Raw genomic sequence first — 23,391 nt, 5'->3', positions numbered from 1 at the left:
GAGACTTACAAAGCACCAAGAAAAAGTAAATTCATGATAAATAAAACAAAGCAAAAAGAAAATAAGGTTTCCAAAGCAGGACAGAGCAGGAACCACGTTAGCACTGGCCTGGATGTTCTTTGTTTCCCTCTTCTGATCCTCTTTCCACCCTTCTCTACTTGTTCTATGTTCCCTGAAGGGCTCCTGTCTCTCCTGGCTTCTCCTATAGCTTCAGGGCTCACTGGGTTCTGATAACTGCTCTGTCCTCCTGCTGCTTCAGGCCTAGAGACAGGTAGCACTTCACGTGAACCATCCCTTGCTGGCTTCCTTCATGCTGCCACACCTTTGTAACGTACTCCTTCACTAAGCCCTTCTTACTTCACCCTTTGGAAGTTGCCATGTTTCCTGTCAGGGACCCTGACTGCAACTGCCCACAAATCATATGCCTTAATTCTATATGCCTGCAAGATGTGGGTCTAAGGTCTTAGAGTCATTATCAAGTGGGAGACAAAATCAGTGAAAGAATCCCATCTCTCAAGAGAAGCAGACATACTGCTGACACCAAAATGGGCAAGAAATTTTCTCTGTGGGTTCTCAAAGAGAGGACCATTGTGGTGTAATCCCATTCTTTTCTCTTACAAACCATCTCTAATCCACTCAGGTCTCAGTCCTCAAATCTCTTGGTATCCACACTCACTGAGCTTATCCAGTCTCACAGCTTTAAATATACACATGCTGATGAATCCCAGTGGGTGCCTCCAGTCCTGACTTCCCCCTCAATTCATTTTCACTATCTAACTGCCTATTTTTTGGATATCCAACAGGCATCTCGAGTTCTTTCTATGTCCAAAACAAAACTTTCAATGTTTATTCTGTAATCCTCTCTTCCCAGTATGCCCTCATTTCAGTAGAGGGCTCCAGCATCATTTGCCTGGTTGCTCAGGGCATGTGTGTGTGTATGCGGGGGCGGGAAGAGTGGGGTAGCAATGGAAGAAAACTGTCATCCTTTTTTTTTTTTTTTTATAGTGACATGGTCTTGCTATGTTGCCCAGGCTGTTCTTGAACTCCCAGGTTCAAGCAATCCCCCTGTCTCAGCCTCCCAAAGTGCTGGGATTATAGGCGTGTGCCACCATGGCTGGCCCTGTCATCCTTGATACCTTTTTTTCTCACATTCCGCATCCAATCTGTCTCACGCCATGTTGGCTCAGATCTTCAAAATACATTCAGAATCTGACCAGTTCTCGTGACCTCCATCACTACCACTCTAGCTCAAACTACTACAATCTCTCATTCTACTATATTTATTCCTAGCTGGTTTCCCTTCTTCTATTCTTGCATCCTGGAAGGATCAAAGGATTATACCTCCATCAGCCAGTGTAATCCTTTAAAAATATGTCATATCATATCATCTCCTGCTCAAAATCCACTAACTGCTTCCCACCACACTTAGTCTTCACCATGGCCTACAGGGCCTTACATGCATGATCTTGTCCCTAGCATCTTTATTTTCTGTCATTCTCTCCCTCCCTCCTCCCCTCTCTCCCTCGTGCCCTCCCTCCCTCCCTCCTTCCCTTCCTGCCTCCCTCTCCCTCCTTCCAATCCAGTCATAACAGCCTCCCTGATGTTCTGTGAACAGGTCAAGCACGCTATTTGAGGCCTCTGGACATTTGCACTTGTTTCCTTTGACTGAAACACTCCTGTTCAGATATCTACATGCCTCACTCACTCATTTAAGTCTATGCTCAAATGACAAACCTTCAGGGAGGTCTTCTCTAATACCTCCACCATTGCCTACTTTGCTTCACTTTTCTTCACAGCACTTATCAGTACCTGGTATGACATGAAAGATGTAGTTACACATTTGTTTATTGTCTGTCTTTCCATTTGGAGTGTAAGCTCTAAGAAAACAGGTTTTCTGGTTTGTTTTTTCCTTTCATCCCAGCATCCCCAGTGCCTGTGACTTGAAACAGAGCAGGCCCTAGGTAAACGTTTGTTAAAGGAATGGATGACTCCGTTCTAATTTGTCTAATTTCTCGATTCAACCTCAGCCAGATCCAACAAATATTTGAGTCTTAATTATGTGAGTGACACTTAGTTAGATACTTACAGCTTTAAGAACGTATAAAACAGCCCCTAACCTGAACTGTGTCCTTTTGGGAGGGTACTGATTGGGACAGGGCACAAGGAAACTCCCAGAGTACAGAAATGTTCTTTATCTCCATCTGGGTAGTAGTTACACAGGTGCATACATAAGAGCAAATCAACTGAGCCATACTCTCAAGATATGTGTATTTTATGTTGCATCCCAATGAAAGTTTTTGTTGTTGGTTTTTTAAGGTTCTGACGTATCTAGACACAAAACGAGACAATTTCCCAACGTGGCAAGAGCAATGATGGAGCTGCACAGCCTGCTTTGTGAGCAGTGAGAAAGTCACCCCCAGGTACTAAGATTGGCATACCCTTGATAAGAGAAAAAGGGTAGGATGTAGCGCTGGAACGTCCTAGGGATCACGGGCGTCTCCCATGCCCTGGAACCATCTTCTCACTGTGGCGTCCTTTATTGGTGCCCAACAACAGAGATCCCGAATACAGGACGCCGGATCAGTGGGTGCTCAAGCCCTTAAGTGAGGTGGAGCAAGGCAGAGCGGCCCTTGGGAGAGGGGCAATGGGGCACCCCTGTGCTTTAGACTTGGCTTGAGGAGGTGACACTTTGTCCACATGCCTGTGAAGAGAGGGCGGCTGAGGACACACGCCACCCGCTAGACTTCACAAACGAAGTGGACGCGGGTCACACCCCTGCGCACGCGCAGCAGGGGCTCCTGTCACGCAGGCGCACGGCGGCCCGGCGCGGGACGAGAGGAGGCAACGGCTGTGTGGCCTGCGGGCGCGCGCTCCCTTACCGGCCAACGGACGCGAGGCGCGCGCCATGGAACAACGGTTAGCTGAGTTTCGGGCCGCGCGGAAACGGGCGGGTCTGACAGCCCAACCCAGCGCTGCCAGTCAGGGCGCACAAACCCCAGGAGAGAAGGCGGAAGCAGCAGCGACTCTAAAGGCAGCCTCGGGGTGGCTAAAGCGGTTCCTGGTATGGAAACCTAGGCCCGCGAGTGCCCGAGCCCAGCCCGGCCTGATTCAGGTGAGAAGACGGAAACCTCGGCCCTAAGACGTGGCCTCGGAGCCACAGTCGAGGGGGCGGCCCTAGCTGCCGGGGGTGTGGCCCTAGCTGCCGGAGGCGGGGCTGCTGGCGCTTCCCTCCTGCTCGAGGGCTGGACCGCTCATCTCCCGCCCCACGTGTCAGCACTGTTACCGGTTTTGATATTTTCTTTCCAGCCCGCGACCCATGCAGCTCCTGATTCGAGGCAGGAGGCGGGAGTCGAGGGTTCTGGAAGAAAGCACCTCTGCCCTGAGTTTATTCACCCCGAATTGAGTTATTTATCGTGACGCCCTGTGGCTTCGGGAAACCTCTCCACAACCAAGTTGAGCCACAGCCCTCTGCTAATGGAGGGTAAAAGGTCTAATTGGATACTGATCAAAAGTAGCAGTAATTAAAACTTCATTTGATTTGCACCTGGGGCACATGCAGCTAGTAGCCCACATAGCCTGTGACTTAGAAATGCGTTTGAATACAGAATTTACCAAAGTGTGGTAACTGAAACTGCAGTAGTGGCAGAAGCTTATTCAAGTTCCACAGTCAATGTTCAAGACAAAAACAAAGTGATTTAGTATGAAAACCTTTTCACATTTAATTCTTTTGATAATCTCTTATTTTGCAGATGAATTTAATTTGCATCCTTTTGTGTTTTCATTTAGTTTTAACTCATCAGTAAAATGCTAAGGTGGCTTGCGGTGAGATTGAAATGTCTATGTGGAAATACAGGACAAAACGTATCAAGGGATAAGTGCTTTGTAATAATTTGTGCCAAGGGCTTTGTTCCTCTTAAGTGTAATAAGAACTAAAAAATTCCCTTTAAAATGAAAATGTAGTGGAAGAAAAGTGTACCTTGCTCGCCTTAAAATTGTTTCCGTTAAGTTCATCTATTATTGCACATTTGATTTGAGGGAATTTTTAAAAATTAGTGAACCTATTAATTTTGATTTGATATTCTCAGTGATATATAGGATTCCAGGTGACTTGCAGAAAGGTGAAAAGAGCGCAGCAGAGTTCAAACAATCCTTGTGTGCAGTTTGTGTTAATTGTCTTTGGATAATTTTGTTGTTGACTAGAACTTTCTAAGTACAACACTTGCTTAAGATTTTAGAAACCATTTCCCTTATTCTTTTTCTCTCTGCAGTTAAAAACAATGTCTAACCCACGCAATGAGCTTTTGACTGTATGTCTCATTTCCAAAGGAATGAGATCATTGAGTTGGACCCAGAGAAACTGAACTCAGAGAAAAACTTCCATTATTGAGAACCCAAAGGCTGATGGCCAAAGGATGAGAGGAAATGCTGGACCTCCAGTTTCTTGTTAATTGCTCTGTTTTTCATAAGGAACTCTGCCTTAAGCTCGTTTTCATTGACTGTTACCATTTCTGGGTTTGCTCTGGTGTGAAAATTCTCATTTAATTTTTTTTCTTCAGATTCTGCCTCTAGTTTAGAAAAGAAAATTTCTAATTTACAATTCATGTCAGATAATTTTGATGGCACACTGTGGCCTGTCAGAGATTTCTTTAGCATTCTATTTTTTAAAAATTATTTTTAATTTTTGTGTTTTAATTGAAACAGCTTTATTGAAATAAGATTTACATACTACAGAATTTATCTCTTTTAACATACAATTCAAAGATTTTTAGTAAATTTACTGAGTCATGCAACCATCACTACAATCCAACTTTAGAACGCCTCCATCACTCCAAGGAGACCCCTCATGCACGTTAGCAGTTACTACCCGTTTCCAACCCCAGCCCTGCACAAACGTCAATCTACTTTCTATCTCTATACATTTGTCTTTTCCGGATGTTTCATGTAAATGGAATTACACAGTATGGTAAACACATTTTTCATCTATTAATTTTTATATTCAACTAGGTTCAACATGTAGCCATAGCCAAATATTTTAAATTTTCCTTCTGGGAGTTTAAGAATGTTTATCTTTTTTGATACTTACTTCTCCTTCAGCTTTCTCTTTTTCATACTGAAACAGTCTTTTAAATGATTACATTCATTGATTAACTCCTCATTTTTCCCTTCTAGCAGAAGACCTTCCTTTTCACTCTCAAGGCAGCATCCTTGGATATTAATTACCTTTTGTAAGGTACCCCTTTCTTATGAGCACCATCTAGTTGTTGAGGCAGCAGATTTTCACGTTGTAGTTGAGATATTCTCTCCTCTACGTAGTCCCACTTTCCAAAGGATTTACTTGGCTTAGGTCTTTTTGTACACTTTATAAAACCAAAACCTTTTCTCTGAATTTCTAGTGTCGTGGAGTTTACTTTTTAGGGTATTGAATTTAATTTGAGCTTCGGAAAGTTGCTCAGTTAAAAACTCATTATTATCTTTTAGTTCAGAAATATCAGAACTCATTTTCTTTCTTGTAAAGAAACGTCTTGTGCTCTCTCTAAAGTTCTAGGTCTCTTTTTGTTTTCACACTTTGATCACGCTCACTTATAGCAGCAGCCAGTCTAGCATGGAATGACTCAACTTCAGCTTCTAGTCTTTCCTTGTTTTGTTTCTCCTTCTCCAGTTGAGACTTGAGCATTTTGTTCTCAGTTTTGAGGTCGTTAAGCTGTTGACTATACTGGGATACTGTTTTTGTTAACATTTTTCCATTGAGTTTTATAGTCTCTTGAAGGTCATCATTCATTTCTTTAATAATTTCAATGTCCTTAAATATTTCTTTTCCTTTTTGAGGTTCTTATTTTTTATTGTGTATACTTACATACACAATAAAGGCAATATCTCTCTTCAACAAGCAATTTTCATGCATCAGGTCTTTCTTTTTTCTATGACTGCAAGAATCTTGACTTAAAGTATTTCTTCAAGCCTTCAATTCCATTTCTAGTGATCCGATGGTCAGTTCAAGCTGTTCTTTTACTTCAACTTCTTTCCTATGTTGCTCCACTTTCCTTTCTAACTCTTCCCTAATGTTTTCATACAACATATTAGCATTTCTTCTCATCTTCTTCTTTTAAGGTGCATTCAAACTGTAGAGTTCTTGTTTCCATTCCACTTTTTAATATTGAACTGTGACTTCATTTCTTGTGTTTTGGATAGCTCCTTCTTCAGTACACTAAACTCAGTTTTCACATTTTTATTGTCTAGTGTAAGTTGTTCACAGATAGTTTTTTTTTAAGGTCCAGTGACTTTTCACATGAAATAAATGCATTCTGGATTTCCATTAGGATATGAGAATCATTACAATCCATTCCATATTGCTTAATGAGCATCATAAACTTCTTATAATGAGGGTAAGATTCCTCATGATCCTCTGAAGCTGTTTCAGATAGCCGAGTTAAGTCATCAGGTTCATCTCTAAATGAGTTTGCTTTTTGACCTTTTTCTCTTCATTTGACATTTTCTTTGCAGGCCTAGCATACTCTTCATTCTTCTTCCTAGGAAATCGCTGATGGTAAGGTTTTCCACTCTTCCTTTGTTGAATTAATTTATCATCGTCATCAGCAGATGTACTATCCTACAGGTTTTTTTGATACTGTTTTTTTTTTGTTTTTTGTTTTTTGTTTTTACTTTTGTACTTCTTTCTAGCTTCTTCAACCTGTGGCTATTTATTTTCACTTTCAAGCTTTTCTTGTTCTTCCTCTGAGGTCACTTGTACTTCTTGTTCTGCTTTGGATGTTTGTTCATTCTTCCTTTCTATTGCTTTCTTCACAACAGAATCTTTCATTTCCATGGTAGGCTTTAGGGAAAGATGTTTTTCAGGAGGCCCTTCTCCCTTTCCATTTACTATGTATTTTTTCCTTTTTTATGTGAAGGTCCAAGTAAAGACCTTGAAACACTCTCAGGGATACTCTGCTTGGTAGTAAAAGTCAAGTCTTCATCATCTGGTTTAGGGCATGAATCAACACACAGTTTTTTGAAAATACTGAATGCAGATGCTTCAGAACTCCCAGAATCTTTTGCACTTGCTCCTCCTTTTTTCAAACTTGCATTCTTCTTGGATGCTTCTTCTGGGTTGTCATTTTGAAGACCATTTTCAAGTATCTTTTTTTTTAATGTTGCAAAATTTGTTGTGTTTGTCAGACCATCAGAAATAGCATGATCTTCTGCAGTCTGTTAATACATACTCTTGAGTATGCAGATATTTTGTTGAAGAAGAATGCTAACTATACCTGACAAGCCATAATGTACAACAGCCATGAGGGCTGTTCTTTTCAACCTGTCAACAGCATGTACATTTGCTTGTTTCTTCACTAAAATTCCACCTTTTGCTGTGTTTTGCAAACTATAAAGTGGTGTGTTTCCATGCTTGTTCAGCACTTCAGTATTCACATGGTGTGAAGGCAGTTTTTCTGCCAGTAGTGTGTTCTCATTATAGATAGCATAGTGTAGTGCGTTGTTGCTGTAGACATCCATAAGATCTGGATTGGTGCCACGTTCTAGCAGAGTGATGACACAAATCTCTTCCTGCCAATGTACAGCCTTCATTAAAGACATCCTGTTTCATTTGCCACCAATGTCAGTCTGGCATTTTCAGTTCACCTGGAGAGTGACTACTACTTCTGCATGGCCATTGGCATAAGCCAAATGTAAAACAGTCCTGTTCATTCACAGATGAAGGAATACAGAAACTCTAGGATATATGCACAGTGGAATACTCTTCAGCCATCAAACTTTAGGACATCACCCCACTTCCAGCAACGTGGAGAAAGACCTGTTCATCCACAGATGAAGGGATACAGAAACTGTAGTATTCATTCACAATGGAATACCCTTCAGCCATGCACATATACTGAAATCATATCACCTGGAGCCACACAATTGAACCTGTTATTCCCTTGATGAAGGGATGACAAAACTGAAATATATATCCAGAATGGAATACCCTTTCACCACAGAAATGGATGAAATCCATTTGCAGTCATGTGGAGAAACCTGTTCATCCACAGATGAAGGGATAAAGAAACTGTAGTATATATACACAAATGGAATACTCTTCATCCAGAAAAATATAATGAAATTACATCATTTGCAGCCACACTGTTGAACCTAGAGGTCATCATGGTAAATGACCTGTCCTGTCCACCCACAGCTGAAGGGATAAAGAAACCACCATACAGATACACTGTGGAATATGCTTCAGCCATAAACCTTTGGGAAATCCTGTCATCCACAGCCATGTGGAGAAACCTAGAGGACATTAGGTCCAAAGAAATGAGCCTGGTAAAGAAAGTCCCACACCTTTTAATCTCAGGCATGGAGATTCCAAAAATTTTATCTCCTGTCCATCCACAGATGAAGGGATCGAGAAACTGTAATGTATATGCACAAAGGAATACTCTTTGGCCATCAAAATAACTAAACCATGTCATTTGGGGCAACACAAGTGAACCACCAAGGCTGCAGCTGCCTCGTGCTATGCCATGGATGGAAGCCACTGTGGCCTCCATCTGGGCCGAGCTCTGACCACAGTGATGCCTCTGCCCCCACCCGGGCCTCCCTCTGACCGACAATGCTGCTACATCTTTTCAGTAGTCATTGATGAGGAAGTATCCACATCCTCCTTCCCACTACCAGATTTTGCTTGGAGAAAAGCAGTTTCCCGAAATAATTCTGTGACGAGCTTCTTCCACATTAGGACAAAAATGCTGGTAACTTTTAAAAATTCCTATAGAAGCCTCCTGCTTCCCTCTCCAGCCATATCCCAGGCAAGCCCCCTGCATACCACCCTGCCCCAGAACCCATTCCCCATACCCATCCACCACTCCTGACCTCCAGGCCTTGGCTCAGGCTGGCTTTCTGCTCAAAGGCTCTCCTTTGGAGTCGCCTGGCTAAGCACAGCTTTGCCTCACCCCCCCAAAATCTAGTAGTTATCTTGAATTTCTCCCTTTCCCTCACTATCATTCATTCATTCAACAAAAATCTTGTCATGTGCCCGCCGTGTTCCAGCCTTTGTCCTAAACCCTGGGAGACAGTGTGATTAAGACACAAGTGCTACTCTTGTACAACTTGCATTTGAGCTTGGGCAACAGGGAAAGGAGGACAATAAACAAAACCAAATAAATGCTATGAAAGAAAAAAGATAGAACCAGTAGATTGTGATAGTGAATTAGGGGTGAGGGTAGCAGAGTACTATTTTAAATCAGCTGAGCAGGGAGAACTCACTAAGGAGGAGACATTTAACAAGAAGAAACCACCCTGGCAAAAACGGGGACTAAGCCAAGGGCACATATGGTGACAGTTTTGCTGTTTGTAGTAGGAGGGGGCCAACCAGGTGATATGTGAGGGGAAGGTAGCATTCCTCTCAGAGGGAACCACAAGTGCAGAGGCCCTGAGGTAGGAAGCAGCCTGATATTTGAGGTATGGCAGTGCCTTCCTTGGACCATGCCTGTGTGTGATGCAACAGTCATAAACACTTCTTCACCCAGGTTTTACAGCAGAAGGGAAGTGGTACTCAGACAAATTCCAAATGAGGCAGAGGAATGTCCATATCTCTCCTCTTGTTTGTTCCCTTCGTCAGTTTGTTTACCCCCCGCCCCCCACACCCATCTCCCTCTAGCCCCCTAACCTTTCTCTTGCCAGCCCCTATAAAGGCTCTTAATTAAATAAAATGGGTTTTGGAGGAGACCATCCTAGGATCCCAGACTGACCTCATCTCTGCCTATCACTAGTTGTATGGCTTTAGGGAAATTACTTAATCTCTTAGTGTTTTCTTATCAGTAAATTGGGAATAATAATGCCTGCCTCCTGGATTACAAGAGTTCATACATTTGAAGGCTCTCAGTAAATGGTGGCATAGGAGCATTCTTCTTTTTATACTCCCTAAACGATAAATTTAGTTTATTGTGAATTTCAACATGTATATTCAAAATGTATTTTGTCTATCAATCCATTATTTCCATCTGACTGCTGTCACCCCCCTGGTCAATGTCTGGCTCTCTCTTGCTAGGCCTCCTCCCCAACCTTTTTAGCACCAGGGATTTCGTGGAAGACAATTTTTCTACCCAGGGGCGGGGAGAAATGGCTTCAGGATGAAGCTGTTCCACCTCAGATCATCAGGCATGAGTTAAATTCTCATAAGGAGCGGGAGCCCTAGATCCTGCGCATGCGCAGTTCACAATAGGGTTCATGGTCTTATGAGAATCTAATGCCACCGCTGATCTGACAGGAAGTGGAGCTCAGGCAGTAATGCATGCTCACTGGCCACTCACCACCTGCTGTATGGCCTGGTTCCTAACAGGCCACAAATCCATACGGGTCCTGGGATTGGGAACCCTTGCTCCAGATGACAGCTGGAGCAGTCTTAAATGAAAGGTGGATTATAAGTTCCCTGCTTAGACCTTCAGCTGTTTCCCATTTCCAGAATCTTCACTGCAGCCTGCCTGGCTGTACTTGATCTGGCTCCCACCCTCCTGCCCTCCCTCCTTAGCCCTGTTGTCTCATGCTACTGTCCCCCTTGCCCAGTACACTGCCCAGATGCATTCTTCTTGGGCCAGAAGTACTGTGCATGCATGTCAAATCTGAAACAGACGTTTCTTAGAGTATCAGGGGTCAGGGATGTGGCTGATAATATAAGGGCCTCTCCAATCAGACTTTCTAATCTAACCGAAGAGATACTAATTACAGTGTTGATGCTATAAAAAGAAGGTTCTGACAAAATAGAACTTCTGAAGCATCATAAATCAGATAACCAGTATTTGTGATCCCCTTTTAAATATTCATGTGAAGAATAGGGGATGTAACTGAAGAGATGAATTAAAAGTTCTGCTATGTATTGAGAACCTAAGTGTGGGATGCTGTGTTTGGATCTGGAGACACGTTGCCTCCTGGTACTTAAACAATCTGGCATCACACATCACATGACCTATATTAAAAGAGAGACACTGTAGTACTGAATAGTTTGATGCTCAATGAGCAGGAGAGCTAGCTGGTGCTTGGGGAGGCAGAGGGGGCACCCTCCCTGATGGCCAGGGAGGTCAGGGCTGACAGTTCATGAACTGTGCTTGCCTGGATGGAAGGCAAATAGTTGAGGAAGAAAGAGGAAGTGGATGGAATTCTAGGCCTGAGATGAGGACTGAGAATATCTTTGGGTAATAAGACCAGTTAAGCTGGAGTAGAAGGGTCATTTATGGAACAAAAGATTGTGGATCCTGTTGTAATGGAATTTCCTAGACCACTGTGACCCACTAGTGGATGGTGAAATTAATATAGAAGATCTTGTCCCCTATTAAAAATGTTTTTAAAATAGAATAGGAAATACAAGAGAATGTCTCCGGGAGGGTAAGTGTTGACTTGTGAAAGGTTGTTGCATATATGTATTCTGGGTTACAGTCTCAAATGTATTCCTTATTGTAGGGCATGCTCAAAGAGTTCTGAGAACAGTGGACTGGACACAGAGCTGTCTAAATACCTGTGTCTGCCATTAGCATCTGGCACAGGAGCCTGTGTACTGGCATTTCAATCTGTTGAACAAATTGAAGGCCTTGGGTTCCAGCCCAAGGAGTTTGGATTTTATCCTGTAGGCAGTGAAAGTTTTTGAAGATTTGTGGGCAGGAGGATGATGGGTCTTTAAGAAAATTCATTTAGCAGTTGTACATAGGATGGCTTGGGGAGGGAAGAGATAGGAGGCAGGGAGTCTAGTTAGGAGACATTGGCTGGGCCTTGGGTGAGTGACAACGACCTGTGTAGGTTAGTCACAGGGGATGGGAAGGTAAGAGGGCCCAGTAATGACTGTAACAGTGGTTTTTGTTGTTTTTGAGACAGTGTCTTGCTCTGTCACCCAAGCTAGCGTGTGGTGGTGCAATCTCAGCTCACTGCATCTTTCATCTCCCAGGTTTGAGCAATTCTCATGCCTCAGCCTCCTGAGTAGCTGGGATTATAGTCATGTGCCACCATGCTGGCTAATTTTTGTATTTTTAGTAGAGATGAGGTTTCACCATGTTGGCCAGGCTGGTCTCAAACTCCTGAGCTCAAGTAATCTGCCTGCCTCAGCCTTCCAAAGTGCTGGGATTACAAGTGTGCGCCTGGCTGATTTGTTGTTTTTTTTTTTTTAAACGTGAAAAGGATTTTTGTTTCCTGTCTCTATTTTAGAATCATGCCAGTCATAATATTTTAGGTCATCTAATCAGATCAACAAAGGTACGTTGACTCTGACTGTGTTTGAAGCATTTGTCATGACTGTTGCATTATCAGTTATTCAGGAGTTTCTGTATGGGGCACAAATTAGCTCTTCTTAGCAGCAGACTAATCTGAAGAAATGACTCCCATGAATAAGAATCTGTCTGAATGCTGTAGGGCTTTTATTAGGTCTCATCTCACTAAGTGCTGATCAGTTTTGATTCAGTTGGAGCAGAGCACATAGTTCTTTGGAGGTGATTGTTTTAGAGAGTAGGGTGAGAGAATAGAAATCAATGAGCCAGCAGCCTTCTCACAGCAATGAAAACTGCCTTTTCAGATTAGTTTTGATCATCTCAGCTCCATTACCCTTTATTCTTTCTTTTGTTTGTGTATCCTAGGAAGCGCCGCAGCCCCAGGGCAGCACATCACGGCCACCATGGAACATAGCCATTCCTCTACCATCATGCTGGGACCAGTCTTTCCTGACCAATATCACCTTCTTGAAGGTTCTTCTCTGGTTGGTCCTGCTGGGATTGTTTGTGGAACTGGAATTTGGCCTGGCATATTTTGTCCTGTCCTTGTTCTATTGGCTGTACGTCGGGACACGAGGCCCTGAAGAGAAGAAGGAGGGAGAGAAGAGCGCCTACTCTGTGTTCAATCCGGGCTGCGAAGCCATCCAGGGCACCCTGACTGCAGAGCAGTTGGAGCGCGAGTTACAGTTGAGACCCCTGGCAGGGAGATAGGACCCAGCTGTGCCATCATGCAGCTAACTTCTGATGTCTTCCTCACCACTGGCTATGGATTTGATTTCAGGTGTATAGGACTAAAGGCAGCTTGCAGGTTAGCTCTGTGACTGCATGGTTCTTCTACATTCTTTCCCTGATCTTTTGCTGCCATTTGATCTTTGAATTTCTCTTTAGTGTTGGTGAAACTCTCTAAAGTACATTCACTGTGGGTCCGATGCAATTTATAAAAATTATGTACTCAAGAAGGGAGACCTGTTTGTCTCATTTCTCATCTGTTTGGGGGATGATTTTAGAGCACTAGAAAGGCACTGGGAAGATTCTCAGCTTAAAACATCCAGCCATTTGAAGTAATGATTAGGTACATCAGGGCTGCATTGTAAATGTTCTCTTTAAGTCTTTTAACATTTATAGCAATTTTTTTTTTCCCAGAAAGTTTAGGTTGCATGTTTTGGGTTTCTTGTTTGTTTTTGTTTTGCTTCCTGCTTTAATTCTTTCATTTTCAGTCATTACTGGTATTGAAAAATAAAATATCTTTAAAACATCTCTTCAGAAATAGGTCCCTCTTCATTGCCCATCACCATCTTCCACTCTCTATTATTTTGTCACCACTCAGTAAAGGAAGGTAGGAAGAGACAAAGGACTAAGTGCAGGTGTGGGGAGGGATTTCACAAGTGGTTATTAATAGCCAGTTCAGCAAGAAGTATTGAGTGTGTACAAAGGGGAGGGCTGGAAATGTAACTCCAGACCTGTTGGCTGCTTGAGTTGTTTCTTATATTCTAAGGCATATAGAATATAAGAAGTCCCCAACCTTTTTGGCACCAGGGACCAGTTTTGTGGAAGACAGTTTTTCCATGGATGGGGTGGTGGTGGAGGTGGTTTCCGGATGAAACTTCCACCTCAGATCATCACGCATTAGAGTCTCATAAGGAGCACGCAGCCTAGATCCCTCGCATGTGCAGTTCACAATAGGGTTCTAAGGGCTTTAGAGTAAGCAGCCTTTTCATCTGTGGGCCTCTGGTGAGAAATTCTGTAAACAGTGATAATCAGGCTGGATTTTAATGTTCCTTCCTCTTCCAGTACGATGTTAGAGTTTGGGTTCGTTAAAATCAGGCAGACTCCCATTGGGTTGGGGCTTCTCTCATTAATTCCATTTTGTGGCTAACTTCATGGTGTTTCAGCCCTTGTTGAAAATTCTTCTGATATGTGTTGCTCTTCCTCACAGCCCTTTGCCCATTGGGAGTCTGGCTATTCCTCAGAGCCATCCAGTCAAGCAGATGGTCCGTTCTAGCTCACAGAAAAGTCTTTTCTTCCATGATTTCTGTCTGAACTGGACATGTAGAGAGTATGGGAAACAGATGAATCCCTATTAAACATGAAGTTTTGATTGTATTTAAGATACAATTTTGTTGACTGATTTATTTTCTTAAGGCTTTCTTAATTTTCTTGATACTTTCCTTGGACTTTTCCATTTCATAAAAGTCCCACACAAGGGAGTAATTCCCTAATCTAAGTTTTACTGCAGTGCTCAGGGCAGTAAGCATTGCTGTAGGAAAGAACTCATTTGTATTTTAAAAACGTATAATTCAAACTTTCCCCTAAAACAAAATGTCTGTAACTCTGAATTAGAGAGGTTTGATCCAATTAGTAATCCCAGTGGGGTAAAGACTTAAGCACACAGGAGACTTGACCTGTGGTTGGGTGGACCTCAGTAGTGATTTTTGAAATGCAGCTGTTTTTGAGATGGAATCTAGATTGCCTCAAGCCCATCTTGCATGGGCTTTTCTGTGAACAATTTTGTCAGTTCTCCTCACCTCTTCCCAAAGGTGCATGTAATGATGGCATTAGGAAAAATAGGGTATGAATCAATTAAAGGCCTGACAGGGAGAAGAAGAAAGAACAATAAGTATTTGGTGCTTTCATCAGACCATTAGGCTTTAGGTGCAGCCTTGATTTCCCGAATTTAGGCCTATTGATCTCAGAATTTCCACTCATAACCTAACCATTAACCCAGCATGCAGCCTCCATTAAAGGATTCTTCTGTCATCAGGGAACTTGAAATCCCAGAGGTAGATGCAATCCCTGTGATAACTTTATACACGAGTGAAGTCGTTTCTGTTCAAGTCTTAACAAGTAACTTGGTTTTTGCTTTTATTCACATTATCCCATCTTGCCTACTGATAGAGACTGTTAAGTGAAACTCTACATCTAAAGTTGGAAGGGACCCCAAAATGCCATCAAGTGTGTTCCCCACCCCCAACCTTGGGCAGGGCCATCATTTATTCCCAAGTAAAGATAATTTGTTTCTAGTGAACCCCTAAAGAAGATTCCAGGTACTTCCTAGGAGGTTCTTTATGTTTACTGAAAGAACTTTTGCCACTCCCATCCTCACCATCTGGGGTTATTTTGTCTCCTAATCTTAGTGGATGTGGAGTCCCTGGAGGCCTATGTGAGCATCCTTCAGACTGGTAAACCCTTACTCAGTTCTCTTTTCTCTCTGCTCTTTAGGCCAAGTCATTGAGCTGTACCTCGGGGACTCAGTCACTTTCATGCTAGCCCTGACCTAAGTTTTTCAGGTTTGAGTGAGGGTGAATGTCCCTGTGGATGGGTGTAATGACCTTTCTCAAAAGCTTTGGAGCTTTTCCAGTGATGACAGGCATGTGTATTTTGTGCTATTAGAGTTATGCTTTGAGTATAGGCAGTCTTCCACATTTGTCTTTTGACTAACCTGTGTGTCATTCAAAAAGCTCTGTGCTGCAAAATCTTAGAAAATTACACAATTGAAAGAACCAGTGACCCTCAGTTGGGCAGAAGACATCAAAATTCGAGCTATGTGTTTTTAGTTCCTGCTACTCATACCAGCAAATAGTTGTAGATGCCCTGGATTTGGCGCTGCTGGGAACACACACACAGGAGCTCCTGCATAGGATGAGCGTCCCTAAGAGCCCAGGGATGCAGGGGTGGGGTTGGGATGTCATGGAGCATATTGCCACCAGGTGGTGGCGTAGAGCTGCCACTATACCTCACGGGTCCCTTCACCTCACACTTGAAAATTTACGTAATGTAGAAAACCCTCTGGGATGTTTATCTCAACCACTTGTGCTGCTTTTTCAGATTTTTTTTTTCCAGTTTAAAATTTACAGAGGAAAGGGCTCATCAGAGGTCCTGGGAAAGGCGTAGAAAGCTACCAGAAGTGATTTATATATGTATTTTAAAATAAAACAGCAGCTCCTCTCTAGACTTAGCAGGCAGTGTTACAGTTGCTTGCACATAGCTGAGCTTTGCGGGAAGGGGAAGGGGAATGACTAAGAATTTACATAGTTGGCAGAGAAAACCAACTCCCGAAGCCAAAGAAAGTAACTTTTGAACCATATGCTTTGGTTTCTATCACACATACTTTTATTTCACAACTTTGGAGCACTAGGATACATAAAGACTTGCATCCCATTTTCAAAAAGCTGAGAGAGAAGATGAGTGCACACAAAACTGTATTATGAAGTATAGGACACAATGTGAATGCTTATAAAGGTGTAAGGTGTGTGTGTGTGTGTGCGTGCATGTGTTTTTTCAAGGGAGAGATCACTTGCAATCCTAAATACTATATAGGATTTTCACTTCTACGTGAAAAATACTCTTTCCTGAACAAGTCATGGATGAACGTTTTGAAAAGTATGGTCTATAGACCACCCACCTACATAGGAATCTCCTGTAGATTCCAGGGCGCCCACTGACTCAGAATGTCTGGGGGTAGAATCCTGAGAATCTGCATTTTAACAGCCTCCCTGATGTGATCTCTGGCATAATAAAGATTAAGAGCCGCTGACATAAACCATAAATGTTAAAATAGGAAGAAAATTTAGTGATTATTAGATCCAAGCAAAGAAAATGGTTGTGCATTTTTAAAGGGAGCAATGAGGTTTGCTATTTTTCAAACTGTTCATTTGGAACACCAAAGCGAGAGAAGAAGAAACATAGCTTTAAAACAATGAGGAACTAACTCCAAAGACTACGCAGAAATTAAACGTCCTTTATTTTTGAGGTTTTCTTTAAATGATTACAACAAGAAGTACATGCTCATTTTAGACCATTTTAGAAATACAGGAAGGAATAAAATATTGTTGTACTTCTATGAATATATTTTAGAAGTCAAGAGGTACGTAGGGTGTATAGGGAGAACATCTCCCTCCACCCTGCCATGTTTGTTCTTTCTCAAGCCTGCAAATGACACCATCCTAAACACGCTATTCTTTTGCTTGCTTGCTTTTTTCTTTTTTAGGAGTTTGAATTTTATTTATGTGCATTTGAAGTTTTTATGTAAGGGAGTGACATGATCCAATTTTCTTTTTTTCTCTCTCTCTTTTTTTTTTTTTTTTTTTTTGAGAGACAGAGTCTCATTCTGTCCCCAGGGTGGAGTGCAGTAACACGATCTGCCTCCCAGGTTCAAGCAATTCTCCTGCCTCAACTTCCCAAGTAGCTGGGACTACAGGCATGTGCCACCAAACCCAGCTAAATTTTCTACTTTTAGTAGAGAAGGGGTTTCACTGTATGCTGGCCTGCCTGGTCTCAAACTCCTGACTTCAGGTAATCTGTCCGCCCTGGTTTTTCAAAGTGCTGGGTTTACAGGTGTAAGCCACTGCAGCCGGCCCCCAATTTTCATTTCTAAAAGATCATCCATGCTACGGTGGGGAGTAGATTCTCTATGTCATTCATTCATCCATCCATCTATCCATTTACAGAGCATCTAAACTTTGCCAGTCCTGGTGCTGGACTTGGCTCATACAGATATAAGGGAGACAAGGTTCCTTTTCTCAAGGACCTCACAGTCAAATGGGGGAGGTAGCCAGTAACCAGACAGTTACAGTGCAGTGTGGTAAGCCACACTGAGAGTATGTCATCTGAACGAGGACCCCAGCCTCAAAAGAGGATCTTAAATCACGGGTCAGGAAGGGCTTCCTGGAGGCAGTGGCGCTGTGCTGAGTTTAAGGGAGGACTAGGTACTCCCCCAAAAGAGAAGGTGGGGGCAAAAAGCATTTTGGTCAGAGAAAACCACCTGGGAGAAAGGTGATAATCATGAAGGAGAATAACAAGCTTGGATGCATTCTGAGGACTTGGATGTTAAGGAACGAATAAAAGGAATTGATGAGAGGCAATTCCAGAAAGGAATATTGGGTGCCTCTTGCTTTTTGAGCAAACAATATTTCTTAGTAATTACATCAGCACAAATAGAGCTGCTTCCTCCTTTTTCACAGCTACAGAGTATACCATTGTATAGATAGATTGTAACTCAACAAGTTTCCATTAATGTATATTTAGGTCGTTTCTAATCTTTTGTTGTTGCAAACAATGTACAACGAATATCCTTGTACATATGTCATTTCAACATATGGGAATACTTCTCTGGGATAATTTGTTAGAATTAGATTTGCTGGCAAAAGGATATTTGACTGAAAATGTTTGATAGATGTTGCCCTGCATAGAAGTGATTCTCATTTACATTCCTACCAGCAATGTATGAAAATGCCAATTTCCTCATATCCTCACCAACACAGGGTGTTTTCCAACTGTCTTCTGTACTTTGCCAATATCTGAGAGGTGAAATGGCACCTCATAGTTTTAATTTAAATTTCTTCTTATGGGTAAACATCTTTCTATAAATTTATGAGTCATTTGTATTTACCTGTGAACTGTTTTAGCCTTTGCATGATTTCTGTTGAGTTATTGGGAATTTTAAAATTTCATTTAGGAACTCTTCGTAAATGAAGAAAATTGGCTCTTTGAATTATGCATTTCAAATATTTTTGCTCAATTTGTTCAAACTTGTTGCTGTTTTTGTTTCTGTGTAGAAATTTTTTGTTGTCAAATTTATGTATTTTATTTTATGACCTGGGTTTTTGTCATATGGCAAAAAAATTTCCATGTTTACCCACTGCTTTCGTTTTCTATATTTAAGTTCTTTATCTACCTAGTATTTATTTTGGAGTGGGGTTACAGATAAGGATCCAACTTTATTTATTCAGGCATCTATTTGTTCAGGTATCTAACTAGTTCCCTCAGGTTCATTTATTAAATAACCCAACTCTTTCAGGCTAATTTTAAACCCATCTGTATCATATACCACATTTCTTGTGTATTTGTATCTATTTTGGGCTTTCTGATCTGTTATTTTGATCTGAGAGCTTTTCCATATTCTAGTACTTCACTTTTTATTATTGAAGCTCTTTGGTGTGTTTTAATATCTGAATGGGCTAGACACCTCTTTATTACTCTTATTTTTGCTTTCTTCTTTAAAACTTATACTTAACATGTTTATTTTCTCCCTGTGTTCTTTAGAATTAACTTGACCAGGTCCCCAAAATTTCTCTTGATATTTTTATTGGTCTCACATTATACAGATAACTTAAGGAGAAGACACATCTGTAAGTTACTGTTTTACTATTCAAGAATACAGTATGCTACCATTTGTTTAAGCCTCTTTTACTGCCCCTCAGTTGTACTTTCAAGTTTGCTTTATATTGATCTTCCTATTCCCTGTTTACGCCTGGTTATTTTATCTTTTGCTATTAAGGTCAGTAGATCTTTTCTTCTATTATTTCCTCCAACTTGTCGTCGTTGTGTGTGTGTGTGCATGAGAACTATTGATTTTGGTATATTAATTTTGTACCAGTCCTTTACCAAATTCTTTTACTAATTATAATGGTTTTTCAGTTGATCTGCCTGGATTTGCCATGTAGGTAATTATTTCCTTTTCAAATAATGTAAAATTTAGTTCCTATTTTTCCTGTTTTTGTTTTTTGTGTTTTTTTTTTAGACAGGGTGTTACTCTTGTCACCCAGGCTGGAGTACGGTGGAGCAATCTTGGCTCACTGCAACTTCTGCCTCCTGGGTTCAAGCAGCTCTCTCACCTCAGCCTCCCGAGTAGCTGGGACTACAAGTGTGCGCCGCCATGCCTGGCTAATTTTTTGTATTTTTAGTAAAGACGGGGCTTTGCCTTGTTGGCCAGGCTAATCTTGAACTTGTGGCCTCAAGTGATCCTCCCATCTTGGCCTCCCAAAATGCTGGAATTACAGGCGTGAGTCACTGTGCCCAGCCTCTTTTCCCAATTTTTATGCCTCTTATTTTTTTCTCTTTGTTCATTACATTGGCTAAAGCACCTGGAAAAATGTTAAATCAGAATAGTAATCAATGATATCTTTGTTTTGCTCTTGACTTTAATAAGCATGTGCCAGTATTTCCCACTAAGCATGATCCTGGCTTTGGGGTAGGTGAATAGATAGATAGACAAACAGAAATCTTAAGAAAGTACTCATCTGGGCTGGGTGCAATGGCTCACACCTGTAATCTCAGCACTTTGGGAGGCCAAGGCAGGCAGATCACTTAAGTCCAGTAGTTCGAGACTAGCCTGGCCAACATGGAGAAAACCCGTCTCTACTAAAAATACAAAAATTAGCTAGGTGTGGTGGCAGGTCCCTGTAATCCCAGCTATTGAGAGGCTGAGGCATGGGAATCATTTGAACCTGGGAGGTGGAGGTTGCAGTGAGCCAAGATTACACCACTGCACTCCAGCCTGAGCAACAGAACGAGACTCTGTCTCAAAAAAACAAAAAACAAACAAAAAAGAAATTACTTCTCTGTACTTATGTTATTAAAAGGTTTTTCTTAAGAATGGATGTAGAATTTCACAAAATCTCCTTTCAATGTAGTGAACATTAATCTTATGGTTTTTCTTTTTGATCAATTAATATAATCAATTAATATTACAGATGTATTTATTGAACCATCCTTTTATTCCTGGAATCCACCCTTGATTGTGATGTACTATTTTTTAATGTGCTGATAGATTCTGTTTGTTAATAGTTTTATTTATGGTTTTTATAGGTGATTTTCATGAGATTATATTATTTTTTAACACTTTTAGATTTTGAAATGTATAAAAAGCATATTTTTAGGTCTTCATTATAGATTGTCCCCTTTATCATTATGCAAAGCCCTCTTTGTTTTCTTTATTGCATTTTTCCCTGAATTTATTTTTGTCTGATATTAAGGCTGGAAGCCCTGCTTACTTTTTGTTTGCATTTGCCTCATGTGCCTCTGCCCATAGTTTTGTTTTCAGCTTGAATTATTTTTATTAGGTATGCTGCTTGTATATAAAGACTAGTTGTGTTTTCTTTTATAATCTATTATGAGAATATTTTCTTTTAATAGGTGAGTTTAACTTATTTATGTTTATGAAAGTCTTGCTTATCTCATCACATTTTATATTATTCTGTTTAGGTAGCTTCTTTTACTATATGGTCTCTGGGTTTTTCGTTTGCTTGTTTTGTTTGTGTGTATGTGTGTTTCTTTCAATAATCTAGAAAGTTTAAATTTCTATTTCAAGTTTATATTTTTAACTTTATATTGATTACTTAAAAATTGATATTTTTAGGCAGTGTTTATTAATATCCTATAAAAATAAGTGTAATAAATTTATATTTCCATCTTCTTCCTACTTTTCTCCATCTTTCAAACCCCAGTTCTACTGATTTATTGACTAATTGATTGACTTATATCTTTAAATATAATTACAACCTACTACTTATCAGCCTTAACTGATATATTTTGACCTGATAATGAAATCCACATGCCAACACTGCCTTTTATGCCTCCTCTCTTCCTTCTCTCATTTTATTAGTTATATCATATCATTAAGGTTTATAACATTTATATTCTGTTCTTTAGTCCTATCTTTACATTTTTTTAGTCTTAGTCCTATCTACAATTGATTTTTTTCACTTAATGATTAACTCTGAATATATTCTCATGTTATTCTCCTACATTATACAGACAGCTGCGTAATATTTCTGTATGGATAAATGTACCAGCCTTTATTTAGCCAATCCCATATTATTAAACACTTCAGTTGTATTCGGTTGTCACTAGCATGAATAGTACAAACCAGGCTCACCTCTTTGAAATTTAAAATTTTATATTTCCATCTCTTAGAAAAGAGTAATTAGAAGCCAATCCCTATTAAAACCGGATCTCAACCTTTAATCACCAAATCCCCTGGGGATCTCATGAAACTGTGGATTCTGATTAAATCGGTCTGGGTCAAGGCCTGAGATTCTGCATTTCTAACCACCTTTTAGGTGCTGATGCCACTGGTCTTTGGACCACACTTTGCTTAGCAAGGTCTTTGAATACATTTCATTTCTGGGGAATTCTACTTGAATAAAAAAAATGCTGGAAAATATAGCCTGTAGCAGTAGTTTCATTGTGTCTTATGATATAGTTTAAAATATCACATTTGTATCAAAATAACTTGTAGCATGTAATTATTATTTGTGAATGATCATTTGACAATTTTCTTAAATCTCATTTGTTTGGGCTTATTGTGGATATGTCCCTGGAACCCTCTCAGATGTGTACGTCCCTGTCGCATGGAAAAAAAGGCTGAGAACCCTGGGGACCAGAAATAAAGCAGAGGTCAGATGGGTACCCTAGAATGAGGCAGTGAAAAGAAACCTTTGAATCCAAATTTGTAAATAATATCTGCACTCTTAATCTCTTGGGGATGTGTTTGTTGTTTAGTAGGTAGGTGGTTGTTTAGGTGGTTTTATCCTACGAGGCCCAAAGTGATCTGGCCCCTGCCTCTCTTTCCAGGTTACATTCACCTCCTTGGTGTTCATCTTACATTGTGGTTTGGCAGACTTTCTGTAAAGGGCCAGTTGGTAAATAGGCTTTGTTGACCAAACTGTCTCTGTTGCAAGTACTCAACTTTGCCATTGTAGAGCAAAAGCATCCATAGACAATATATAAGTAAATGAATGTGCCAATAAAACTTTATTTATAAAATCAGGTGGTAAACCATAGTTTACTGATCTATGAAACTAAATATGCTTCTTTCTGCTTTAGGGATTTGACTGTTGCCTTTTCTGGGAACTCACTCCCCTAGATGATCCTAGGTCCTGCTCCCTTATTCCACTGGGGTCTCTCAGATGTCACTTCATCAGAGAGGCCTTCCCTGACCATCCAGCCTAAAATAGCACCCTACCCCCATATCTCCGTGTCCTTTACTCCCTTTCTCTCTTGGTAAATATTTCATTTATTGCTTCACTAATAATATTGATCTTATTTTAATAACTGTTAGAGAAAAGCATATGTGTTGACAGGCAGAGTATTCTTTATATACATGGCAGTTCATTTACAGTGGACCATCTCTAGGGACAGAAATAGCTTTGTTTTGTAGAGCTTGTTTTAAACATTTTTCTTCTAATGACTTTTCCTCTGAGATTTAGACAGAGTTTGGCAGTGCCAAACATATTGTGAAATGGCACCCGGTTGGTATGAAACAATTGCCTTGTTCTAGATCCTCATCAATAAAAAAAATAATGTCTTTGGCTATTCTGGCTCTTCTCATAGATTATATCAGGTTCTGCCCCATATATAATTTTAAAAAATC

The 23,391-nt window shown here is 40.8% G+C and overlaps 1 protein-coding gene across 2 annotated transcripts; it reads left to right on the top strand.

Moving 5' to 3' along the window:
• Positions 1-2,793: 2,793 nt before the first annotated feature.
• Positions 2,794-14,348, top strand: SAYSD1 (SAYSVFN motif domain containing 1). 2 transcript variants are annotated; one of them, XM_011986636.1, is made up of 2 exons: positions 2,794-3,112; positions 12,606-14,348. In XM_011986636.1, the coding sequence occupies exons 1-2, from the start codon at positions 2,906-2,908 to the stop codon at positions 12,948-12,950; spliced, it is 552 nt and encodes a 183-aa protein (XP_011842026.1). In that variant the 5' UTR covers positions 2,794-2,905; the 3' UTR covers positions 12,951-14,348. The 2 variants fall into 2 exon arrangements, with proteins under 2 accessions (XP_011842026.1, XP_011842027.1); XM_011986637.1 differs by lacking the exon at positions 2,794-3,112 and adding an exon at positions 8,652-8,741.
• The last annotated feature ends 9,043 nt before the right edge of the window (positions 14,349-23,391 follow it).

This window comes from Mandrillus leucophaeus, unplaced genomic scaffold (assembly GCF_000951045.1).
Source record: "Mandrillus leucophaeus isolate KB7577 unplaced genomic scaffold, Mleu.le_1.0 Scaffold3, whole genome shotgun sequence".
NCBI lineage: Eukaryota > Metazoa > Chordata > Mammalia > Primates > Cercopithecidae > Mandrillus > Mandrillus leucophaeus.
Note: the sequence above shows the minus strand (reverse complement) of the source record. Positions and strands in the feature narration are given on the sequence as shown.

What these genes read in the sequence shown, in the direction of transcription:
- SAYSD1 (XM_011986636.1), top strand. Translation starts at nt 2,906, where the DNA reads ATGGAACAACGGTTAGCTGAGTTTCGGGCCGCGCGGAAACGGGCGGGT. An exon ending in CCCAGCCCGGCCTGATTCAG is followed by an intron (nt 3,113 to 12,605) that starts GTGAGAAGACGG and finishes TGTGTATCCTAG; the next exon opens with GAAGCGCCGCAGCCCCAGGG.